The 16,913-nt window shown below is 33.4% G+C and overlaps 1 protein-coding gene across 2 annotated transcripts in view; it reads left to right on the top strand.

The window, feature by feature from the left end:
• Positions 1-15,970, top strand: part of gem (transcription factor CP2 like gemini) — a 58,018-nt gene extending 42,048 nt beyond the window's left edge. For both annotated transcript variants that reach the window (XM_076410990.1, XM_076410991.1), the window contains 9 exons: positions 6,304-6,412; positions 7,078-7,325; positions 7,378-7,604; positions 7,855-8,067; positions 8,130-8,393; positions 9,020-9,090; positions 14,105-14,252; positions 14,336-14,538; positions 14,617-15,970. In XM_076410990.1, the coding sequence (XP_076267105.1) occupies positions 6,304-6,412; positions 7,078-7,325; positions 7,378-7,604; positions 7,855-8,067; positions 8,130-8,393; positions 9,020-9,090; positions 14,105-14,252; positions 14,336-14,538; positions 14,617-14,908 (1,775 nt within the window). In that variant the 3' untranslated portion in view covers positions 14,909-15,970. The remainder of the gene's footprint in view (positions 1-6,303; positions 6,413-7,077; positions 7,326-7,377; positions 7,605-7,854; positions 8,068-8,129; positions 8,394-9,019; positions 9,091-14,104; positions 14,253-14,335; positions 14,539-14,616) is intronic.
• Positions 15,971-16,913: the final 943 nt, after the last annotated feature.

Here is a 16,913-nt window from a genome sequence, read left to right as displayed (position 1 = left end):
ATAAACAAAACAAATGAGGTTTAACATCAAATGTTATCAACAGTATTATTTGCCTCAATATTACGTTAATTACATTTCAGACATAATTAAAGGTACTTAAAATAGTAAATATTTACATTAGAATGATCTCATTGCTGTGAATAATTACCGATGTTCAAACTATACTAGCTAGTTCCCGTCTTGTAAGATATATTGTATCACATTTTTCTACCTTGAAATAAAAATACACGACTTGTTTTGGAGTTTTTACCGATGTATATTATATTAGATACCTTCACACCATCGATACACATTAGAATGTCTAATTATAACATAACATTATTAAAATAATGTATAAATAAGACCTTTACCCATGAAAACCGCCCAATGAGATTACTATTTCAAGCGACAATTGTACCTTGGAATCCATTTTTTTGCAGAAATAACTTTTATTCTGAGTAAGGTAAATACGTAGAATTGTCATAAAGTAGTTTTTAAAAGCTTATTATGTACTAAATGCTCTCGAGGAAACCATACTCCAATTTGGACACTAAAACGTAGTATTTCGTTTCCTCCTCCCGTGTTTGTATTCAGGGAAATTGTGTTTCCACATGAAAAAACCACAATTCTGGCTTTTGAGTGTTGTTATTCGGACTTGCAGTGTACTATTTACCGTTTGGAATCGGGACTGTGGTAGGAAACCCAAAGGATGGAGCAAGAGCGTTTTTTGATTTCTGGACAGGATCAGTTCGGAATAGTATAAAGACCTTTCTTAATTACAAATCGGTATGCCAATGCGCAATGGTGCAACATGATTACTCTAACAGGGTTGGAATAGACGAATTAACGTATTATTGATGAAGTTCGCACTCCATGAACCTTTCGGCGACTCAATCACCGTCATCATTGTGAATTCAGAGACCTCGACCCCGCTTCTCAATGTGTTTGGTCGTCTCTGAATTACCATGGAGCCTTCACAATCATATTCAACATCTTATTTTAGAACACTTGTAGTTTTTTTTATTCTGGTAGGTTTGAGGAATTGCAAAATGCTTCAAAGATACCGTAACTTTTCGAAATGGTATAATCTGTCCAGGTTAGACGGCGACCGAAATGAACTCCGATATAGGTAACTTTTTGTAGCCACGGAATAGGAACTTATTCGAGCGTTAAAATTTGAGCAATTTGTTTGTTATGTTCAGCTTCTCTTGGAGTTTGAGACGTATGTGTTTCGACGATTGAGAGCTTAAAATGACAGCGTCATCCGTATAGAATATTAGGGATATCAGCCATGTAGACATTGAGTAGCACAAGAGCGAATGGGTGGGCAACAATTCCGGCTTGTTTCTCCTGAAAGAGGGAAGTGACTCAGTGGAAGATACTCACTCCGTTAAGATAACTCCTCAATTTCTCCGGCTACGTGTTCTTGAGGATCTGTCTTGCGTGCTGATCTTTTATTTTTAACTTGGCGCAAAATTTAGGTTTTTACTATTTGTTAAAAATTTAGAAATGCGAAAAAAATGGGAAAAAAATCTCGAAAAAAAAAGAGATTCAGTAGAACTTGGGATACGTCATCTGCCTGAAAAAAAGTAGTTTGGAGAAAAACGCGTTTAGAGTTTCGTTTATTAGATGCCGCGTCATTAAAACAGCTATATCTCCGAAAATAATATGAATTTTAAAAATCCTCTTAATGGCGTATTCTTAGAGGGTTAAGCTTTGCAAATATGAAAAAAATAGATTTTTCAAATTTTAAATATCCCCTTAAAAACTCACACTCCAACAGAATAAATATTTAGAAACGACTTCATTGATTTACAAGAACAGAAACAACAGAAAAAGGACACCACACCAATTTCTTAAAACATCCCCTTTTTTCTCCATCTAAAGAGCTTACAGTAGTTAATTTATTTGTAAGTTTGACCGGTACCTTTCTTCAGTATGCTTTTGTTAGTGTTGTGAAATGCAATGTTTTTGCCCAAATTTCCATGGTATAACCTGTTCCTGCTTTCTCAAGTTCTGGTGACTCCAAAGTTCGGTATTTTACATGCAATGAATATTTGATGGCCGTACACCCTTAATTGCAAGGTTCTGTCCAAATTCCACTAGATTATTTTAGTTTACCGCAACTTTAGTCCACCTAAGGTGGGATCTATGGTAGTAAGGGATTTTGACCTTTGGTTATGTCAAAAAGTTTTTCCAGTAACTATGAAATGATTGTCAATCCAACGTTAAAGTGTCTTCTATTCTTGATAACCACAACGGTCACGACAGCAGATCGATTCCTTAGAATATCCAGTATTATATCACAATTTTATTACATTCACTTTTATTTATTATTCACAATTGTAAAACAGTCCAAACCCATCTCACTCGTTCACTATTCAGGTAGTCTTAAAACAGATGACCCTTGCACATAATCGCAATAGCCAGGTCTGTAACGATTGCATTATGTTAAACATATATAAGAGTTATGAAAGATGGACTTATATTGTGAAAACTTTATTTTACTTAAAAAACTTTTTTTTTGGAAAAAATTACGTCTTGTTGAACGACGACACAAAATGACACTGAGGATTTTTATCTATTAGAAAACAGACCAAGCCCATCTATGTCTATTTTTAGACATCTCACTCGTTACACCATTCAACCTTAAAAAATATTTCTCCAATAGTGGCTTTTCGAATACAGTGCAGTCCGTAACAGTCACGCGATGTAACATATGTACATATATACAAAATGAAACATTATAAAAAAAGACACTTTGAAATTACGAGAGGGATCTTTATATCAATTACTGATAATCCAGTATAATCAATCGCCTTTAAAGTCAATATAACCCTGGCTATTTCTGAAATTCAGTCGGATCTATGCGGTGGAATGATGAAAAATACGGACCACTCATACCCTTATGGAAAAATCATATATTTCAATCTCAACTACTATTTTTTCTGTCCCTTTAAAAACTACATTGGATAAAACTTCAAGATTCTCCACTATCCCCATCCCCTTTCAATCCATTCATGTCAGATATTCCGATGAAGCGACATTTGGCATGAAAATCCCAGGCCGTTATATTCCGTAGAAAAAGAGACATTCGAGCTGGCCAGCTGAAAGTGGAAAAACTTCCTATCCTATGGCGACAAAAGGTCATATACATCGGTCTTTATTTCAACCGTAGATTCATGTGGTGTACGCAAATAAATAAGGCAACCACCAAAGGATACCGAATCGCCTCCGCCTTTTACCCTTTCATCTTAAGAAAAAGCAAATTGTCTCTATCAATCAAAGTTCTGCTCTATAAGTCGCTAGTCAGATCCGTATATTTATATGGGTCAAACATCCGGAACAGATGGAGAAACTTCAAGTAATGCAAAACAAACTCCTAATGAAATTTTTGACCGCCCCATGGTTTGTTAGAAATACCTAAATTCACCGGGAAACTGTCACTCCAACGGTTTAGGAATCCATCAGCCACCTTTTTAAAAAATTCATTACAGGTGTAACACAATCCCATAATTCCTATATCAAATCGTCTTCAAGGGTACTGAAAATTTTAACCCTAAGTCCTGTATCAGCAATAAAAAGATAATTGAAATAAAACTTTTCCTATAGCACTTCCATTCTTATAAAAGTCAAGTTCAGTCAAATAGATAAGGAAAACTAATAGCTACTAGCGAATTTACAAGAAAAAACTCAACCATTTTTTTTTGTTCTACTTGACCATTCAATTGAAACATCTTCTACTATTATTATCACAATAAAAATTACAGCAGTATGCCTCCACGTGTATTGTATGGTAGTTTAAATAGTTTTAAATTAAAAAGGTCGACACAATAATCGTTCTATTATGGAGGTCGAGAGTTGAGAGCGACACTACTTGAGCAGATAGTTACGAATTGCGTAAACGGCTAATACAAAAAAAGGAACACGAGTTCCCCGAATACTATTAAAATATGCCGGCTATACACGGAATTAGACCATCCTTTCGTCATTCTCCTGCTGACGGATCATACGTTCATTACAATTAAGTATTAACCGTATCCGGAACTTTTATTATATTAAAACGGCAAAAAATACGATATATCTGATGGTTCTCTAGTCGATAATAAAATTCGCAAATAAAGGCAGCGTGAATGTTTAGTCATTTAATAAAGTACGTTACACTATTCATTAGTTCAATTTTTTTTTATTTATACCTCAATTCTGTAACATATGGATTTATTTATTCGTTGTATGGCTGTTATTTTTTGTCTTAAATCTTAATCGATTTAGTAATTAATCCTAATTGATGATGCCGAGTATTTATACGATGAACAAATAAGTTTAGATTTTTTTTAACATTGAATCTTTAGTCAGCAAAAATTTTGTAAAATGTATTTTATTAAAAATTAGTTAGCCACAGTATTTCCCTCCATTTTTCGTTGGTATTTGAATCAATTTCAAAATTTCCGTCACGAGTGTTTAAATATGTGACCAATCACTGTCCTGTTGAAAGATCACTTTGTCATGTCGTTAGGACTTTGAGCTTCGTGTCCTCCGTTGTGATTCGATGCAAAAAACACTTCCGATTTTTTCCTTTGGAATAGTAGTTCGCATATAAAAACGTCTTTTCACCGGAGTTAGTGCTGCAACAAATTTCCTTATATTTGCACACTAACCAAAACGTGCAAAGCTGAATCATGCTTCGATCTATCATCTGATCACTCACCAGTTATTATAACAGTGAACTCAAATATTCTCAACAAAACAAAACCACCTTCTTTGCATAACACATATATAGAGAGAAATTAGACAGTTTGATATCTCTAAATTTACCTCTCAAAACAGAAAGAGATACAGCAAAAAATATAACAAAAACTATACAAGAGGCCGCATGGTACGCAACACCTAATAGAGCGACATATCAAAAGTTTAATTATATTTATATTTCATCTACAATTAAACAAAAAATTGCGAAAAACCTGGCAAAAAATCAGAACAGAAGAAAACAACAGAAAATTCAACAAGGCCACAAAAGAGCTAATAAATATGGAATAAATTAATTATTACGTTGTTACTAGTCGTTTCCGATTAACCTACAATTTGTGTTTAAGATAACTTAAATCTAGGTATATAACTAGGAGGACCCACCGGCCCTATCTCAGTCACTGATCAAATAATGTTTATACATATCACTGCTGTATTTTTTATTACATGTACCCCACTACACAAGATCAAATGATTCATTTGAGCCTGTGTCCTGCTCTAGTGGTATCCAAAAGTTGCAATGCTTCGATATTCTCACGAGAATGGAGTCTTTCCTCATGCTCCCTTGCACTTCTCTTGATTTCTTGCCTGACTGTCGGTATCTGAAGGTCTCAATGTAGGTAGTCAGTCCTGTAGTATTTACTTCTCAGGACTTTGTTCTGAAAAATTTGTATTTTGTTTATGTTATTCTTCGCAGAACATCTCCATAAATGAACTCCGTATGTCCATATTGGTTTAGTATTTGCTTATATAATAGCAATTTATTATGTACTGATAATTGTGATTTTCTTCCAATTAGCCAGTACATTTTCCTATATTTCAATTCCAGTTCTTTTCTTTTCAGTATCATCAGCAAATATAGCCATCGTAATATTCTCCATTTGTGGTATATCACAAGTGTAGAGTAGATAAAGCATTGGCCCCAGTACACTTCCTTGTGATACACCTGCTTTAGCTTCTTTAAATGTAGAGTGAGCTTCTACTTGTTTTAACTCTAAACATTCTGGCTGTAATCTACGACTTTAGTAGTTCAGTGTATTGTTTTGGTAACATCCTCTGTCTTTATGAACAAGGCCTTCAGGCCAAACCTTATCGAAGTCTTGTGCTACATCTAAGAATATAGTTGGGCATACTTTTTTACTTTCGTAGGCTTTTTCAATAACATTTGTTATTATATGAACCTGGTCAATTGTTGAATGTTTGTTAATAAACCCGAACTGGTATGTTGGTATTTTTTTTTCTATGATGTAGAAAGAGGTAAAAACGTTTTTGGTGGTATCAACTGGGTGTAGATATACTCTCAAACTCAGCTCAAAAACAGTATAATAACCATTATACAGGCAGAGACTCAACAGGTTTACAAAATCTGAAATCCAATTTGAAAACGTTTAAGCGAAAAATCCTTATCCGCTTTATATGCGAACATTATCATACCATTTATATGGGAATACTAAATATTATCGAAAAGGAGGAATATATAGTGGTGGTCATATATTTTGCATGACCTTTTTTATTCAAAACATTAATTTTAACAAAAAACTTATATTTACCATTCACTAAACGTATTTTTTTTCTCAGACACAACAAGAATTCCTCAATGGGAAGTAGAAGATTATGAAGAGATTCATCCGGAAATTGAGGGTTCATTGCAGCTGGCATCTGAATTAACACCCAACACATACGTTAGGTAGTAATTCATACTATTTACCAATATCATTTTAATTGAAGTACTCGGAACACATTAAAACCGTATAATGACTGATAAATATTTTGAAACTTAAACTAAAATAGTGTAGATATTTAGTCAACAATATAAGGGGAAGGCGGCATGTTTACTCTGATATATCAGTTTAGTGTCAATAGTTCTTCTATTAAATATAACACCATTAAGGTTTAACTTATTTTAAATATCCTCTCAATGTGTTACATAACAATGAAACTAGTAAAATATTTTTATTTTTATTATACCAACACATCACACAAACTTTGTTTAATTTATGATTGTGAAAACAAATTTATTTTCTCAGTTCAACTACTTTTTAACCAGTTTTCATTATATACATTACTTTTTCTATTAGTTTAATGGTTTTCTAAATTTAAACAGGGACAGTCTTTTAATACTATTTAGTTAATGTGATTAGCTAACACTAAAACCAACTATTCACACTAATGTGAAAAACTGTTTTGAATCGGATATTTCAAAGTCCATTAATTTGTAATTAATAAACAAGTAGTGCAACTAATAATCAATGTTAACTGGGTTAACCTTCACTTGTTTAGGAATAATCTTATAACGTGGTGTTATTCGCCAAATATTTATTCAAAACAATTCAATTTGACAATATTTTTTAGCGACTCTGTTTTATCGATCAACGGGATGACGGTGTTCAAACAAGAAATTCCATCGCCGACTATGAATGAGGTGGCCCAGCTGCAAATCGCTCGCCAGCAACGCCAGAGTCCCACTTCCACTCAACAGAATGGAATGATGACCCCAATCAACAGTACCATTGAAGAAAACAGCCAGAACATATTCAACAATACAATAAACCAGCTTCTTAGTCAGTCTTCGCTGACTAACATCCATAACGTCATAGATAGTAAGTTAAATCAACAGGAACAAGGTTATTTAAGTAATACCATCCCTTTTAGATAATAACCTTTCTACCTCACCCCACTTCCAAGATAACTACGGAGTCTCATCGACTAACTTCACCCTCAATGAGGATAGCCGCTTCCAATACGTCCTTGCTGCTGCTACAAGCATTGCAACTAAGCAAAATGAAGATTCTCTGACGTATTTGAATCAAGGACAGAGCTACGAAATCAAATTAAAGAAATTGGGCGATCTATCCATGTATAGAGGAAAACTTTTAAAGGTATATATTCCGAATGTTCCATCCGGTATATTAAAGTAGAAGAATTAAATAATTATTTGATACAACATAAATAATCAGCAATGAAAAAAAGGGAAGATCAAAGAAACATCAAAATAAAATAGTGATTTTAAATTTATTTTGTTATGAATTAATATAGGATTCTAATTTGTAGTATATTGTATTTCTTATTTAACATTTGTAAGATAATTTTAGCTATGGAAAAATTAAAACAGTACCATTTCTATTTCAGTCGGTGATACGCATTTGTTTCCACGAAAGACGTCTACAGTATATGGAAAAAGAACAGATGGAGTCATGGCAAAAAGCTAGACCAGGTGATCGTATCTTGGAAGCAGACATACCTCTTTCTTATGGCGCGTTCGATATTACCCAGCCTCCAAATGGCTTTAACGTTATTAGTTTCGTGTGGGATCCGACTAAGGAAGTTGGTGTATATATTAAAGTATAATTAATCTCCCGTAACTGGCCGTAATCATTATTTCATTACTGAATTTGTTATTTCAGGTAAATTGCATTAGTACGGAATTTACGCCCAAGAAACACGGAGGTGAAAAGGGAGTACCATTCCGAATACAGGTGGAAACCTATCAGAACGAAGACAATTTGATTTCATCCAAACGTCTGCACGCAGCCGCATGCCAGATCAAGGTGTTCAAACTGAAAGGTGCCGACCGAAAACACAAGCAAGATAGGGAAAAGATCATGAAGCGCCCTATAGCTGAACAGGAAAAATATCAACCCAGTTGTGATTGCACTGTTCTAAATGATGTAGGTTAACAACAATGGAAAAGTACACAATATTTGTAAAATGTTTACATTAAAACACTTTATCAGAATGATTATAAAACCAAAATATAATATACATGTGTCCTTTAAATCATAAAACAGTAAATGTTTTAAATCAGTATCATCAATTTGCTGAGACTCATATTTGCAGGGATGTGATTTTAGAAAAACAACATACTTTATTCTTACATAACAGAGTAACTCGTCATAGATACCTCAATTTTCCTATCATTAAATCAAAGAATCAAAATAATTGCTACTTTTATTGCTAAAGAATTCCAACTGAAAACATTTTGTGCTCTTTTGTTATTTATTTTACAATTCACGACGACCCTATTTTATAATAAAATATTATTTTGTACAAACAACATGAATTTAATACCGCACAGTTAAGCCCCAATAAAAGTCACTTAACGGGAACAATATAGCACTTACGCCATTAATATAAATTAATATAATTGAGGAAGAACTTCATCTTATCATTACTGTGTGCTTTTCTACTATTTATTTATGACGAAGTTTACGAGAGCCGTTATGTTGATGATGAATTTAATTATACCTAAATAACTGAATGAAATCGCTCACTTTTTCGTGCTTTTTATTTGCAGATACCACCTGATGCTGTGTTACAAAGTCCACCATTGCCTTCCTATTCGTCTTCATACACTCCTCCAAAAAGGTAAGTTCTATTTTAACCAATGAAAAAATATACTGTTTTTCTTAATCTTAATTTTGTCCTGTATTTTTTATTATTAAAGTAAAAAATAGTCCTTCACATTGCATTAGTTTCCTCATCTAATCATAAGCAATTAATTGTATCGTCTTGGGATCCTTCGTAGAATGTTTCTTATGATTTCTTGATGAATTTGATTCCATTATTCTTGGGCAATGATTTGTGTAATTGATTATATAAATTAGGAGCTGTATTAGGATCTCGAAATCGACACAGCACAATGTTGACATCATGTAACTCTTTCAGCAATAATATCATTGGAATATGTAATGCTCCACTGAGTGTTTAAGATTTGATTGAAGAGAGACCGTCTATCAGACAATTATGTTAGTGTCTGATTAAATAAAATAACTTTGCTGTATTTACATTCATTTCAATTCACATTATCTCATACAAATTGTAACCAAGCCATTTTGTGATGCAGGCAAATCTGAAGGAAACTTAAGACTTTAGAACGTTTTAAATTTAAATCCTCTTCCTTATTCTAGCCTTATTCCTACTGTTGAAGTTTTAAGATGTAAAGCTAAACATGTATAATAACTGAAGTTCTCATTTTCTCTTAATACATATTTATGTTCTTGTGTTGATTTACACTTGTGTACTGTGCTTTTTCTGTTATATACACATTTTTAAACGTAACATACCGGAATTTTTGCGTCGATATGTGACAATGGATGAAACAGGGATCCACACTTCACTATGGAATCAAAACGATCGTCATCTGAGTGGACAGCAAGTGGTGGACAAGCAAAAGTGGTATTGAAATATTAGAGCGGCGCTGGAATGATTGTGTGGCTCTCGATGGAAATTACGTTGATGAATTAAGCCAATTTTGAACAAAAAAAATGCGTTTTCTTTGTTACACCCGAAACTTTTCAGTCCATGTGTTAAGATTGAATGATTTGTTTTTCTTGAGTCTACGTTCTACTTTAGTGTTATCCAAGAATTCTTATAGTTTGATATTAATATGATGGTGGAGTCTTTTATCAGTCTCATTCAGCATTCGTGTAATATAAAAAAATACAGTTAAATCAAATAATAATAATCAAAGGCAAGAAAACAGCACTATGAATTGCCAAAGTGTGCAAAGATAAACGTAGTTGTACAGTAAAGCTAATTATTTTAAGAAATGATATAACAGCTCAATTGAAAAGTCCCCGGCCTACCATAGTAAAACATATTTTTTGGCAAAATTAGTTATTTTTATTCAACATAATTTCCTTCAAGGGTAATACACTGATTATAGCGACCCTCCAACTTTTCAAATTAGACTTTCGGCGATCACCTCTTCATTCGACGAAAATTTCTTCCCAGTGAGCATTCTTTTGAGATCTGAAAAAAGCTGGAACAGCGAAAATCGCTGGGAGGCAGATCTGGAGAATACGGTTGATGAGGAAGCAATTCGAAGCCCAATTCATGGATTTTTGCCATTGTTTTCACTGATTGACTTGTGACACGGTGCATTGTCTTGGTGAAGCAGCACTTTCTTTTTCTTCAAGTGCGGCCGTTTAGCAAACGGTCCAATAACGCTATGTATTAGTCGCTGTTGATGGTCCTTCCTTTTTCAAGGTAGTCATTGAAAATTATTCCATGAGCTTCCCAAAATACATGGATTTAATTCTAGTATTGCCATCTATGTGTAAGACCGGGGACGTTTCATTAACCTGTTAGAGTTATTATTAAATATACTCATAAAAATAACACAGATGCTAAGCAAAACTTGAAAAATACTTTCTTTAATATAATAATAAATAATAATAAAATAATTCCTTTAATAATATGAATGATATTGAAATAACAATAACGTTAATGCATATCCTTTCAATACGAGTTCACTACTAATTTCCCTTTTAAATAATAAACGACATATCATGAATCACGAACATTATCATTAATTTACCTGTTTATTTTAAATAGTCTCGAACATAGCACCACCTCACTGAAAACGATCCATATACTTCAAACAAATGGATTGCCGATAGTCACGACCATACATTTTTATTTTTTTCTTTCGAATGAATTCATTACAAACTAGTTTATACCTCTAAAACCAGAAACAACCAGACCTGATGTCTGCACACAAAAAAGCTGTTCTGGACGAGGCAATATTATTTTTAGTGAGCAAAAAAACCGATCTGATGATATTGACGTACATGCACCGACAAGAAAACATTAGAAACACGTTAAACCATTGTAAACCGAGGCGCGTCCGCTTTTTGTTGATATATCTAGATCGCTCTCCCTAAATCTGAACGATCCGGTGATAGCCATGGGGATATACAGTCGTTCTCAGAGATGAGTTCATCATCCTCGTTTAGAATTTTTATTTCAATCTTTACACATTGATTTTGGATGATCTCTTTTTTATTTCCACAAAAACGATATGTTTTTTTTACTATAGTTTAAATATATTAGTCTTGACACTTTTTCTTCCTACAACAAGACGTATTTATGCTATATCATGTGATATAACTGGTTATTGCAACTATGTGGTATGTGATTTTATTTAGATTAGTGGTTTTTATTATTATTAATTTTATCAATGGTGTACATTTATTCCCGACATGAATAAATATGTATTTTGATGCAGTTTTCAAATATTCCAACTGCCGATTCGTTATTTTATGTTTCTAGGTTCCTCAACTATCACACGTTTCAGGTTTCCATTCCGAACTTTATGCCTATTAACCTTCTGCAGTTCTTACGGTAGACCTACTAATCGCGTAACAGGCCGTTGTTTTGATTTCAAGATATTCCACATGTTTTATAGTTTATGTTTTCCGGTTTTTTTTTTTGATTTAATAGAGCCTTTTTGCTTGGAATCATCAATGGGTTTCGTAATTAATTCCGTAATCTCGCACAAGCACGAAAGTACAGATAACATAATTAAATATTGCACAATATTTGCCTTCCAGCATTTAATGCCAATAAACAATAATTAAGGTTTATTTTACCTTGTAGATGAAAATTTTAAAAAATCAAAGTTAATAAGGATAGTATTTAAAATAAATTAATTGTGTTAAGTGGTGGCAGATTAAGTAAGTAATTTAAAAACATTTATTCTACTGTTTGAACCACGTGGTTTAATGTAGACATTCCGACGAGCTTTTTTATAAGATGAAAAACAACGAGATATTTTTAGAAAGCCCAATTATCTTATTTAACTTGCAAATAGGATCATTAAAAGATGATCTAAATAACAATCCAGCGAATTAATGTTGTTTAGTCGAATTTTACGCCGCGCAATAGCAATAATTTACACTCTATTGAATAGTTATGACCGTAATGAAATACATAACATAGGTACTTATCGCGATATCGATAATAATACTCGGTAAAAGGTTGTAATTGTATAAAATTTATTCGTTTGTTTATTCCGGCCTGTGACGGCGAACTTAGGCGATATCTGGTGCCGAATAAAACCGCTCATTCCCGGCTTAACTGGTTTGAGCCGGTTGCATTTTCAATACAAACGGACGCACTAACCACGCTAGTCGCTTGTTTCCAGACCTTTCTTGCTGCATACTGGCTTATTGTTGATTCGATTTCGTGCATTGTGCGTCTCTTTATCCAGTTTCGAAGGATACCTGCCCGTTAGTCATCGACAGTCCGTAGATCCGCGTACGGGTAGGCCCCTTCGCGGTGTACGTTTCTGTGTGACCGTATTTAGTTTCTACTATGATTTATCGTTGATCGGCTCTTAAATGGAATTCAATATACTGTGTTAAGTGTCTGTTTATTGTGAGTTGTTGGACCTACGTTCTTACTTATGATCGGTTTATATTATCTTGCGTCTAATAGTGCACCAAAAGCATTCGTACAGGAATGGTTGTTGAAGAAATCAACATCCAACAGAAGAAATCCGTTCTCGTTCATCTGGATGGAGCAATGTACCAAAAGGAGGTTGTCGCAAAGTTCTATGGCCTACTCGAGCAATTATACATTAGATGACATCAATTTTCGCTTGAGATCATCAAAGAGAAGAGACAATTGCGACGTTTATTTCTGCCATAGCCGTAGCTCGGTGGCGCTAATTTGAAATGGCCCAGGAAAGCAATTTGTACCTATTGATACACACGATGACGATCGCCGACAATGATTTCATCCTGCAAGCGCATTATTTTCACGCTTTTTCCGACAACCTGACCCAAGTTGGTAACGGCAGGCTGATCGGTCGAAGATTTAGCTTAAGAATCCACCCCAGCTTGCGAAGGAACCGAAATAAATTGTCGCTGCAACGGCTTCAAGCGCCTAGTCTGAAAACTTTGATGAAACGAAACTCGGCTGTGATTAAGCATAATCTCAGAACAGTTCACATGTATGTTATTATTATCTTTTATTATTTTTATACGCCTACATAATTTCGGTTAATTGGTTACATTAATATGCATTTTGTAAATATGCCACTGTCCCTGTTGCAGATTGAACTGGTTCAAACCAATAGAAACACATTACCTATCTGCTACTTTGCCCCGATATAATTACTTGGATTCCAATATTTTATACATCCAAATTAATTCTGTTATTTTACATAAACATGACTTATAGGTTAAGATTATATATTTTATTATAGTTTCGTTTTTTGACTTTGATCATATTAAATATAAGATTAAAATAAATTTAAGATAACTTGTTTATTATGTACCATGCATAAAAAATTAAATAACAGAGAAACAATACAATACAATTTAGTTTGTTTATTCAAATAAAATTAGTGGTTATTTGAATATTTGGCCGAGAATGCCAGCATCAATTAAAAAGATTTAAAATAACTCAAAACAGATTGCCAAATGATAGGGAGTTTTTTTTCAAATCATGATTTTAATTGATACCAATTAAGCGGGTTATGCAACGATGACACATTTTTCCTATTACCACTCGAAAGCAAGTCAACCAAGGCCCGTTAATTGTTACGATGCAGTGGTGTGGTCGAGACTAATTTTATTTTTTAACATTCCAGTGGACCGGAAAGATCACACGTTTCGAACTCGCAAAATGATAATTTCAACCAACCAATCGTCGCTCCGCCAAAGGTAGCTCTGATAGTCACCCCTCCCAGTCCACAGGAAAATAAAAAAGAATCGGCTAACGTTGACGGAAACCCAGAGGTAACTTTGATGTTTTGATATGCTACATAAATCACTAAATACTGTTATAATTCCATACCTGAATTCTAAATATTTTATTATAGCAATCCTCCAACAATAACCAGATAACGCAGTACACCAAACCGGACGATACAGTGAGCTGGTTAACTGCGAATCGTTTTGAAAAATATTCGGACACATTTTCGCGATTTTCTGGATCGGATATGCTTCGATTATCTCGAGATGACCTAATCGATATTTGCGGCCAAGCTGATGGAATTAGACTGCACAATGCTTTGCATTTAAAGTAAGTACAAAATTATTCATAAACTACTAAAGAGATTACATACAGGACGCATTCTAAACTGTGTTTATACTATTATAGAGCAATCGCACCGAAACTAAAAATCTACGTCTGCCAAGAAAACTCTTCCGTCTTCAACGCTATCTTCCTTTCTTCACACAGTAATGTGGAACTTCTTCAGAAGCTTTGCAGCATGGTGACCATTACCTCTGATCAAGTTAAAGCCATCTATATTGAAGGACCACACTCAATACATATCCAATTAAGCGATGACGTGTTGCGGCACGTTGAAGAAGAAACTATGTTTTCCTTAAGCGTTATACAAGATAAGGCCAATTATATATTATTATTGAAACGTAAAATTCATAAATGAGTTATGAATTGACTGTAACTTTGTATATGTATGTTATTATTGTGGCATGCTAAAGACTTTTATGGGAAAAATTATCTGCTTTGTGCCTTATTTGCAAAAATCAAATCTATTTTTATATGTATCTCATTTTATGAAGTGGTTATTTGTATATATCTATTTTAGGACTTACGATGACTTGTTCACTAAGCTCCAAGCTTAATGTTAAGTTGAACAGGTGAATAATATTTGTCATGATCACAATGCATCATTTGCATTGAGCTTGTGAAGTTATAGTGAATATAAAATTCAATATAGAATTGAGATTTGAGTATATACTATATATATACATATAGCGAGATAAATAGAAAATATTTTCAGTTCTTGCTGATATGAAAAAAAAATTAGTACAAATTCGAGGTGTACGCAATTAATGCAAGTTTTGTGTTTTCTGGTAGAGTACAAAAACTTGTAATATTAATTAAGTCGCTTACTATAGTAGCTTATTTTATGTGGACAGTATAACTTTAAACAGTAAGTGCTTGAGTATTGAATATGTTGTGCCTTATAGAGCCTTATAATTATTAATATTATATTAAGAACCAGTGATATATAAACCAATTTTATTTTTATGCCATAACTTTTTTTAATAAATGATTTAGAATATCATTCTATTTCTACAACCAACAAAATATGATCCAAACAGATCGATTTTGTTAATCCTGGAATTAAAAGTGTAATCATTTATATAATTATAAACGTCTTTTTATCATCTCTATCAACAATAAATATGAGATATTTTTATTTGAATTTAAAAACCTATATATACCTTCTATTTTGTAGATCTAATGGATAAAATAGAATTATAAATTTAATGATTAGTTTTGTCGTTATAAGTTTTAAATACTACAAATTCTACTTTTTATTAACTTTTTATTTTAAAAAAACGCCTTTAGTTTAGTTTTAAAAAATTCAAAAATTATGGGAATATTTGGGAATGTTATTTTAAATAGTAATAAAAATATGCATGACTAATAAATATTTTTTCTCCTCTGTATACTTACTTTAAATAAACAGCTTTAAAAATTGATTGTTTTATTACACCTCTGAAATATTTTCATTTATGTGGATTAAGAAAGATACCCTTGTTCGCATTTATACCTGTAATTTTAGGCGGATAAGGCCGTTGGAGTATATGGAGACGGATTCTCGGGAGTTTTCTAGGTCAACTAAAAAACGAAAGTTTAAATGTTTGAAACTAATTCTCGAGGAAAAAAATCATACTGTGTGGTGAGTTTGTGTGTTCTTGGCGAACTAGTATATGTGGTAAATATATTGATTTCAAGGTTTCCTTTACACAATATGCTTATTTGTTGAATTTGTTTCTTTCAAAATACAGACGCCATAACCTTGCCAGCCGACTGTTGCGTTTTCCCAGGCTTTGGAGCGGGTTCATCGTGTGCAGTCCACTCGGATGACTGTCGATTGGATTTCCGAGTGATTGATGGAGCCGTGTTTCATCCATTGCCACAATCGACGCAAAAACTCGGGTTTATTACGCTTGGTTGTCTTCAAGCACTGCTCCGAATCATCAACTCGTTGTTTTTGGTCAAAAGTGCACTCGCGCGGCACCTACCGTGCACAGAGCTTTCTCACACCCAAATATTCGTGAATGATATGATGTACACGTTCAGTCGATATCTTTAGAGTGACTGCTATTTCATTCAATTTCAATTTACGGTCATACAAAATCATTTTATGGATTTTTAAAATGTTTTCGTCGGTAACAACTTCTTTTGGGCGTTCACCGTCTTCGATGGTCATTTCACCACGTCTAAACTTAGCATACCAATCTTTGATGGTTGATTTTCCTGGGGCAGTGTCCGGAAACTGACATCAAGCCCTTTTAATCAAGTTTTTGTTTCAACTGTATTTTTTCCCTTCAAAAAATAATATTTTATCAAAACGCGAGGTTCCTTTTTATTCTTTTTTTTCACAATAACAAAAGTTGATTCAGTCAAAATGTTAT

Source organism: Rhynchophorus ferrugineus, unplaced genomic scaffold, assembly GCF_030347505.1.
Source record: "Rhynchophorus ferrugineus isolate W39M unplaced genomic scaffold, kcgeb_rfMv2 rfM8, whole genome shotgun sequence".
NCBI classification, from domain to species: Eukaryota; Metazoa; Arthropoda; class Insecta; order Coleoptera; family Curculionidae; genus Rhynchophorus; species Rhynchophorus ferrugineus.
Note: the sequence above shows the minus strand (reverse complement) of the source record. Positions and strands in the feature narration are given on the sequence as shown.